The following is a 10,000-nucleotide window of genomic DNA, read 5'->3' as shown; positions in this document are numbered from 1 at the left end:
GTTCACGGTGGAAAGAAAAAAACTAAAGAGAGCACCTGCACGACCATTTTCTGCATCCAGCAATTCAGATTCTATCAAAGCTTCTATTTGTACATCTACTGTATATCATTCATCATGTCGTTCTATCTGGTCCTGTCAGCGTAGGCCTACTGCAGCTGGAGAAGGTCTGATAATGTCTGACATGGAATGAACAATGGCGACAGACTCGACTGACAGACAAAGACCTACAAAAGGAAATACATGACTGCAAATAAATACGTAGGACTGTGGTTGCTGGATTCAGAAAATGCAGCGAGTAAAAAGAATAAAAGAAAAGAAAAAGAAATACAAGGAAAGGAAAGAGAGAAACAAGAGGCTATCATACACAGACACAGGCAAAGGGAACAGCGGACCGATCAGGAGGTACTGCACCTTCTTCCTGTTTGGGGCTAATTTCTGGGCCGTCTGCTTGGCATGGAACAAACAGACAGGAGAATGGGTTAGAGAGCAGTGCTGGCGGAGAGGGAGGGTTCAGGCAGGGAGTGTGTGTGTGTAGGGGGGGGTGTGTGTGTGTGTGTGTGTGTGTGTGTGTGTGTGTGTGTGTGTGTGTGTGTGTGTGTGTGTGTGTGTGTGTGTGGATGGGTGGGGGTGTGTGTGGGGGGTGTGTGTGGGGGGGATGTGTGTGTGGGGGGTGGGGGGTGGGTGGTCAGAGCAGTGCAGGTATGGGGCACGCTAGGGAGACATAGGGAAGGGGTTGGAAGGTACTATGTGTACCGGTAAATCTAACTATGTCTTTGGTGACCGAATTTTAGAGTATCGTTTTGCACTATTATTTTGCATCATTTTGAACGTAATTCTGAGTCTAAAATCTGTAGAGGGAGAAATTGTGTGGGTTCTATTTTGACCAGCAGGTGGCTCTCTTGCACTCTAAAAGGATTAGTCTCACTTTTTTACCAAAGACTAATAGTTAATGTGTTCTTATGAAATTGCATTATAATTTCAAAGTAATAAAGGCTTAATGAAGTGTTCTGGGAATAGAGTGAAGTTTAATTGAAATCATGGTTTAACTCCTAGGGATGGAGAGAAACTTCAGATCGCCTACTGTGACTCATTCATTTGATTTAATTCAGTCCAGGCACTTTTAAAGCGTATAAGCGTATAAACCCAATGTGAGGTTACTCGAGCCAGAACTAATGCTTTTAAAACGCAACCTTACCCTCCCTCTAACAGTAAGGTTGAGGAGAATCAAGGAGAGGAGATAAATATTATTATTTTTAATATTATTAAAAAAGAAATATTATGTTTTAAAAGTGTCGGAACTGGGCCGGCCAGACTCAATTAAAATGTATCTGTCCGATGACAACAGAATCAACAACAGGCTGAGATCCTCTGAGTGTGTGTGTGTGTGTGTGTGTGTGTGTGTGTGTGTGTACAGAGATGGGCTGAGGCTTGGAGCTCGCTGCATTTTCACCAAACAGGCTGGAAAATGCTGAGTCACTATGAGTTATTATGGGCTAGGCGGGCGGTGGAGCGGGCAGTGGAGCGGGCAGTGGAGCGCTGATGCAACCAGGAAGATGAGAGGGAGACTCGGGGGGAGGGGGGAGGGGGGGGTGAGTGGGGGGGAGTGACATGTCATGTCAACCGTCCAAAAACTGGTGCAGCGAATGCAATCCATAGACTAGTAGGACAGTATGTCTGATCGTAGTTCCTAATTAGGTGCTGAAATGTTTGGATGTTTTGTGAAATATTGACTCCTGCACATATTCAGGATTGCACAGCTTTCCTCATACACCGAGGCCATTGGTCCCGCATGTGGTACAATTGTTCGATATCGACTACGCCGTTATGTAGCAGTAGAGCGTTAGGCATCATTAAAGAACATGATTGATATTAGATCGTTATCCATGAGCAATAAGGTCATACGGGCATAGAAGTAGAAAGCATAGAACATCCGCACTGAAAGGAAACAGACACCTTCTATCTCTATGAGGCAGCAGCCTGTGTTGGGTGAGGGAGAGGAGGTTGCATAGACTCTCGTGTTATTTCTGTGGTCTGTGTGAGCAGTGCATGCAGATCTATCTGCTTCCGATCTATGTGTAGAGGTGTCTCCCTCTCCTAATCTTAATCTTGATGGGGCTGACGGCATCCTGGGCCTGCATCACCTCCCTCTCCTCCCCTCTCCTCCTTCCCCTTCCCTCCTCTCCTCTCCTCTCCTCTCCACTCCTGTCCTGTCCTGTCCTCTCCTCCTCTCCATTCCATTTCCTCCCATCCCATCCCATCCCATCCCCTCCTCTCCCTCTCCTTCTCATTCCATTTCCTCCCCTCCCCTCCCCTCCTCTCCTCTCCTCTCCTCTCCTCTCCTCTCCTCTCCTCTCCTCTCCTCTCCTCTCCTCTCCCCCTCCTCTCCTCCCCTCCCCTCACCTTGATGCGGCTGACAGCCTCTTGGGCCTGCATCATGCGGACGTTCTTAGAGGGTGTCTTGTCCGACAGCAGCTGGGTGGAGCCCAGGTAGTTGGCCGCGAAGATGATTCCATCAATCAGGTCCTCCGGGTCGCACGGGCCTGGGACTAGGCAGGGGAGAGGGGAGGGAAGGGGAGGAAGATAATATTCAATGAAGATATCTGACTGCTAAGTACAGTTTCCGGGCTTAAAGAAGTAAAATTGTTTTTTCCTGTGCATTGCTACGGTAAGGTAAAAATGGGAAGAAAACGCTTTTGCAGGGCATCGCTCCATCTCCGTGTTACACCAAACACCATGTTCGCCAGCTGTCTTCGGCAGCAGCAACATACATGTCTGAGATAAGCTGCTGAGTGTGCACTTGCAGCCGCCCTGAGACCATTGTTTCAGTGGTACGCTGCAGAGAGCTGTATGTACGATTAGCTACTGGACCATGTCCCTGCAAGGACGTTCTGGCAACAGAGAGCTAGAGCCCAGGGATACAATTCTCCTGCTGAGATAATGTCTACCAAATGGATGAGTTGAGAGAGAGAGAGAGAGAGAGAGAGAGAGAGAATAGAAGGGAGAGGGAAAGTGTAAGACACTGTAAGTGTACAGTTTGTGTGTGTGTGTGTGTGTCTGTGTGTGTGTGTGTGAGAGAGAGAGAGAAAGAGAGAGAGAGAGAGTAAAAGAGAGACAGACTGCATTTGACTGGTGTTCTATAGAAGCTCTCTCTCCCTACAGCTCTCAGCCCTCTATGACATTAAGAAATGCTGATGTGGCTCTTAAAGGTCAATATCAGTCATTTTGACGTTCTGTCGCTGATATTTGACATCCTGATGCTGCACAATGTTATTGCACAATGATTCAAGTCCGAAAATTGCCATTTGGGTCAAAGCGTGTGTATTTTGGGCGATACATTCTATTTTCTTAGCTCCTCCTGAAACGATGTCCCACGTGCCGTGACATGACATTTGAAAGAGCTACAGAGCTCTGAATTGTGACACGGCCAGGAAAAGACAGGAAGCAAAACTGGCTGATGTGGGCCTTTAAAGCAGGCCTGCAACAGCATAGCAGCTCAATCAGTGTGTGTGTGTGTGTGTGTGTGTGTGTGTGTGTGAGTGTACATACGGTATAGTCAAGTCAGGTCAGGTCAGGTCCACAGGGGAACTCACCTTCCACATAGGTGGGGAAGGAGGCCAGGCTTCTCCTGGTCTGCAGGTGTAGAGGAGAGACAGGAGACACAACGTTACACTTCAGTCACACACACACACACACACACACACACACACACACACACACACACACACACACAGTTAGATTAATATTGAAGACATCAAAACTATGAAGGAACATTCTTCAAAGTAGCCACCTTTTGCTTTGATGACAGCTTTGCACACTCTTGGCAAGGTGTGTCCAAACGTCTGACTGGTACTGTACACACAGACATCAACACTGATGAAGATGTCTGACAGAGTGTTGGTGAAGTTCAATAGCATGTTCACTATATGGCCACGCTATAAGTCAAAATTGGCTATGTTGTCAAAAATTTATGAGGAAGTGAACTAGCCATTTTGTCTCACTTAAACTTAAGGTTAAGGATGAGATTGAGGTCAGGGTTTAGTTTGCCAAATCAGATTTTAGGAGAGCAAGAGTCTTAATTCCTTTTTTGCTGCATGACCTGATAGTATGATAGGATGAACTTTAATGTCCCCGAGTGGAAAATTGTCTAGACAACCTATCAAAAGTGCCAATGTGCTTGTATTTCACCTACTTCTGGTACACCCCTTGATCTGCTATCCCTACTCCCACCCCATCTCCACCTCCACATAGCCACGTAGCTAGTTGACATAGTCCACACACACACTCTCTCTCTCAGACGCACGCACACACACACACACACACACACACACGCACACACGCACTTACGTCTTTAGTGGAGAGGGGTGGAGACTCAAAACCGTCACTTCCATCGTGCTGCAGGAGTCTGCTGCTGGAGGACTCTGCCCCTTGAGGAGAGGCTGAGTCTGAGCCTGGAGACTGAAGAGAGAGAGAGAGAGAGAGAGAGAGAGAGAGAGGGAGGGAGGGAGGGAGAGAGAGAGAGAGAGGGAGGGAGAGAGAGAGAGAGAGAGAGAGAGGGAGGGAGAGAGAGAGAGAGAGAGGGAGGGAGAGAGAGAGGGGGAAAGAGAGAGAGAGGAGAACAATAAAATGAGTGGAAAAGGAGAGAGAACAGTGGATAGAGAGGAGAAAAAAATAGCCAGAGAAAGAGAAAAAAAAACACAAGGACAGGGTGAGGGAGGGGGAGAAAAGAGAAGAGAGGAGAGAAGTCATGACATCCCAAATTCACAACACAACCTGCACTAGACTAGCTAACGCAGCAAAACACATCTTGGCTGTCTGGAGAATTAACTGCTGAGGCAAACACACCATGTTGAGATCGAGACAAAGATCAGGCCTGCAGGAACAGCACGGTGACACACACGGCAAAACAGATGACTGCACTCAGCCTCCCGCAACAGATAACGGTCATAGCACATCACCTCGACTGGGAGCCGTCACAGGGAGAAGACACATCGTACCAGGCACGACGCCAAACAAAACAAAACAAAAAAACAACGCACACTTCTGTGCTGTATACTGTCATAGGAGTGACCAAGACGAGCGGCGAAGAGCTGTCACTGAAAGACCGGGATTGTCAAACGCTATCGGAGACGTGAATGTGAAGTCTCTTTTCTCGTGCAGTATGCAAGCGTCTCTGGACATCGCCATCAACCCCTTGGCCTGACGGAATAATCCTGATGTCTAGGTTCACGTCACATGTCTGACCTTCCTCAGCCCATTTGAGTCTAGGGGCGTGGTGTAAAAAACTCATTTGGAGCGATTGGATCAACCTTCAAAACCTCCAAACCAGTTTTTTTTTTTTTTTTTGTAGGCTGATTGATCCGGCTGTGTTTTATTTTATGGCCAGGCGGAGATGTGAAGTGAAACAGGATGTGAACTATGGAGTGATTCTACCAGGCTACTCAACTCTACCACAGAGGAGTAGTAAAAGGCAGGGTTGCGTGTGCTGCAGTTGAAATGGAATGGTTAATGCATTTGCAATGGATGTGATGCATTTTAAGATGCAGGGAGTTTGTTTCGTTCGTAGGACGTGTTGAATGTTTCATACGACATCTGAGAAGAAAGAGAGAGAGACAGAGAGAGAGAGAGAGAGAGAGAGGTGCCTGGCGTGAATGCAACTGTAACCTGAGTGGGTGTGTGTGTGTGTGTGTGTGTGTGTGTGTGTGTGTATGTGTGTGTGTGTGTGCCTGTGCCTGTGAGTGTGTGCCTGTGTGTGCCTGTATGTGTGTGTGTGTGCCTGTGCCTGTGTATGTATGTGAGTGTGTGCCTGTGTGTGAGTGTTTGCCTGTGTGTGAGTGTGTGCCTGTGTGTGTGTGAGTGTGAGTGTGTGTGTGTGTTAGTTTGTTCAGTTGGGCACAGTGACGTAAGCTACCTCTACCATCTACTGTATCATAACATATTAGTCATTGAGCAGCTCTCCTCTCTACTCCAGTGACTTCAAGTGCGTTCAAAACAAGGTGCTCATAGAATCAGAATGAATAGACTGGATATCCCCACTCACAACATTCCATGATATATACTGTATGGCGTAGGCCAAATTGGATATAGAAAATACCATTGGATGTTTCATTCACTGACGCTTATCACACCCATAGAAGTTAGTGGGGAACTATGTATGTTACCCTCTACTCTATAACTCTATTTCTACGTGGCAGCTCCTATCTATGCAACATCGCCCCCATAGTTAGTTACAGTAGAATGAACAGCCTTGTCACAGTGGTCGAGCAGTGCGTCGTGGGACATTATTCAAAGCCTATTCCATAGCACATAATCCATTTATGCTACTTAATGCTACAGAGATGGTAATACTGGGGATGGAGCCTGCAGTAATGCCCTCCTCCAGGGTCTCACTCTGGCAACCTCAGACTGCTACATGGCTCTATGACAGCCAACCTGGCAACCTACGGTAGTTACATCCAAAAACCTCATCATTCAGCACCCTGTATTTGGAAGCTACTGCTCTTATCAGAAAAGACAACAACACACATTTTGTAAGTTAAGATTTGGTGTAGAGAAATACAAGAAATGGACGATACATACTGTAGAAATGGGTTCTACTGCTACTTCTCATCACATTTAATGATAATATTTCAGTGACAGTTTACCAAAATATTTATAATTCCCTAACTAAAGGACTCTGACCACAGAGGAGAAATTACCACAACATCATATTTAACTAAAATCCACAATCAATGCTCAGATAGAAACACACACACACACACGCTCATAAATGCTCATAAATGTTACTAGTGCAAACCTGGTCTCCATGTTGACTCTCAGCCTGGTCTCCTTGACGACTAGCAACCTGGTCTTCATGATGATCAACCTGGTACATCCAGTAGTTTTCCATGGTAATGAATGCAGCACTAATCAAACTATGAGGCTAATTATCCTTAACTTACACACACACACACAGACACACACTCACACACACACACACACTCACAACTACAGTTAACTTGTAGACACACTTGTACACACAATGTACTAAGGACCCAATCTGACCAAAAGGACAGTGTGGTTCTCTCAGAGTTCTCCTGATGCTGAGGTGACTTTGGTAACTTGTGGTTGGGCACCAAGGCTAAACCACGCTCTGCTCCAATGACACTAGAAAGTATCAGAATTCACCATGGTGTCATCACAAAGGGGTGGGGAGTTGTGTGTGTGTGTGTGTGTGTGTGTGTGTGTGTGTGTGTGCTTACTGAGACCACTGAAACGTTGTTGCTGCGTGTTTTGTCCATGTTGTGTGAGTGTGTGTGTGTGTGTGTGTGTGTGTGTGTGTGCGCGTGTGTGTGTGTGTGTGTGTGTGTGTGTGTGTGTGTGTCTGTGAGTGTGTTGTATGTGTGTGTGTGTGTGTGTGTGTGTGTGTGTGTGTGTATACAGAGGCCTGTATAGTTGAGGGAAACTGTCTTTCTCCTACTGTGTTATTGGAGTCCTGTTGAATTATTCACCAGCCGTCTCCCCTCTCTCTCTCTCTCTGTCTCCCTCTCTCCATCTCGCCCACACTAAATAAATAATCTTTGGAAGGCAAAAATAATAATATGCCCTGACGAACGGCAAACGGCCAGGGAGGGAATGAAGAGATGAGAGGAGGAGTGGAGGAGAGCAGAAAACACAAAAATAAATGCTATTATACAGTAATGTCATACATGTGCAATCCTTCATTTGTGTTTCAGCCAAATGGCTGGCCTGCCTCCTGCTTTAGTTACCAGACACCATTTGCACTAAAGCTAATAGACCAATGGGTGATTGAGTAGTAACGTACTATATAGCCATATTTGACTAAAGTACTAGTCAAGCAATACTATATACTATACAGTTATATATAATATTATATTAATAGTATAGTAATAGTAATATATAATAGTATAGTACATGTATAGTTCAATACTATACATGTATAGTTCAATACTATACTGTTATTGGCTTACACATTCAAACATGGGCACGGTTTCATTGACACGTTTCATTCAACTTGCTACTGCTGTCTCTCCTTCTCGGCTGGAAAGAAGCAATGAAATCTGGCAACACTGTTCCCTGGAACAGACACTGAGACCTGTTCCTCCCTGTGTAAGACAATGACTGTGTTTGAACAACGAGAGTGGGGGCTCCCACGGTGGCAGAGCCAGCTCCATGAGAGTTGAATTTAATCAAAGACAAACAGAGGTAATTAATTAGCATCTCAAAACGGGGAACAAAGGGGATGAGAGAAGAAGTGCACTCTAGCTGGGCTGGTTTGTGAGTGAGAGAGACAGAGAGAGGAGAGACAGAGAGAGGGGAGAGAGAGAGAGAGGAGGGGGAGAGAGAGAGAGAGAGGAGAGGGAGAGAGGAGAGACAGAGAGAGAGGGGAGAGAGAGAGAGAGGAGGGGGAGAGAGAGAGAGGAAAGGGAGAGGGAGAGAGGAGAGACAGAGAGAGAGGGGAGAGAGAGAGAGAGGAGGGGAAGAGAGAGAGAGGAAAGGGAGAGAGAGAGAGAGAGAGAGAGAGAGAGAGAGAGAGAGAGAGAGAGGGAGAGAGGAGAGAGAGGAGAATGAGAGAGAGGGAGAGAGAGAGGGAGAGAGGAGAGAGAGGAGAGGGAGAGAGAGGGAGAGAGAGAGGAGTGTGCATGTGCGTATAGTTGATTTAACAGTGTTTGTTATTTCTTTGACCTTGTCAGTGTGTGTTTGAGTGTTTGTGTTTGTGTTTTTGTGTGTGTGTGTGTGTGTGTGTGTGTGTGTGTGTACAGATGGTCTCTCGTCATCATTTTGATGGCCCTTTTAAGAGGGTCAAGAGCTCTTTTGTACTCTGAGGATGTGTTCCTCTGTTGTGTGCTCGTGAGGACATCCTTCCATCTGAGCCCCCCTGGGCCATGATGCTGAGGAGGAGGACCCATCCCCCACCACCCGAAGCATTCATGGTGACACGCACAGACACACACACATGGATACACACACACACACATTTAGTGGACCAGTAGACATGTTTGCACACGCACACATGCACAAGGAATACTGATCCACAGAACGTCTCACTGTGTGGGTGTGGGTGTGTGCGTGTGCATCTGTGTCTGTGGGTCACAAGAGAGAGCGTGTATTGAGAGAGAAGAAGAGTAAGAGAGAGAGAGAGAGAGAGAGAGAGAGAGAGAGAGAGAGAGAGAGAGAGATACGGGAGAGCAGAGGAGAAATCCAACCCTTAGATCCGGCAAGGGCCAACAACCTCTCCCGACCTCTCTCCATTTCACCAACTACAATCCCCTCCTCGTCAGCAGGCTGCGGAGACATGGCAGGACAATTCCATGCGCAGGGCTGCCTATGGCTGCATGCTAGCGTGCTAGAGTGCTAGCTGGAATACAGATGAGGCTTTGACTGCCGGTCAGACCTAAACCAAACCAGACCCACTCTATTACTGCCTGTAGGCCTTCACAGGAGGGTGGGGGGCGGGGGGGAGGGCACTCAGACAGAACAACAAGAGAGTGTAGCACGGAGACACAGGGGGAGAGGGGGAGGGGGAGAGGGGGAGGGGGAGAGGGAGAAAGAGGAAGAAGGGGTGTGAGAGGGGGGGATGAAGTGGGCGACAGAGAGAAACAGTTGAGGCAAGAAGTCGACAGAGAAATAGAGAGGGGAGAGGGGAGAGGGGGGGAGAGAGAAACAGAGACAGTGAGACTCACTTTCTATAAAGACCCAGTTGTTTTTCAGCTGTTATGCTGTTCCCCCATGGTCCTAAACAACACTCTCCCTGTCAGCTAAGCTATACTCCTCTGTAGTCTGTTGCATCTCAGTGGTCTACAGGGCAGAGGAGGGAGAGGAGAGGTGGCCAATTTATGCTATTGAGATGCACCCTTCTTTTTCTCGGTCATGACCACTTCAAAGGCCAAACTCAAGGTGCTAATAATGCACCTTTACATAAGGGTGATATCATCACCCTCGACAGCTCCATCACAGAATATCAGGTGACGCACACACACACACACACACACACACACCTGAC

At 47.1% G+C, this 10,000-nt stretch overlaps 1 protein-coding gene across 1 annotated transcript in view; it reads right to left on the bottom strand.

Moving 5' to 3' along the window:
• Positions 1-10,000, bottom strand: part of apba1a (amyloid beta (A4) precursor protein-binding, family A, member 1a) — a gene marked incomplete at its 3' end in the record, with an annotated part of 31,089 nt that overhangs the window by 6,022 nt on the left and 15,067 nt on the right. The window contains exons 3-6 of the mRNA XM_083673384.1: positions 4,345-4,455; positions 3,591-3,630; positions 2,401-2,546; positions 412-444 (exon numbers count right to left, since the gene is read on the bottom strand). Coding sequence (XP_083529510.1) covers positions 412-444; positions 2,401-2,546; positions 3,591-3,630; positions 4,345-4,455 — 330 coding nt within the window. The remainder of the gene's footprint in view (positions 1-411; positions 445-2,400; positions 2,547-3,590; positions 3,631-4,344; positions 4,456-10,000) is intronic.

Source organism: Argentina silus, assembly GCF_951799395.1.
Source record: "Argentina silus genome assembly, chromosome: 7".
NCBI lineage: Eukaryota > Metazoa > Chordata > Actinopteri > Argentiniformes > Argentinidae > Argentina > Argentina silus.
Note: the sequence above shows the minus strand (reverse complement) of the source record. Positions and strands in the feature narration are given on the sequence as shown.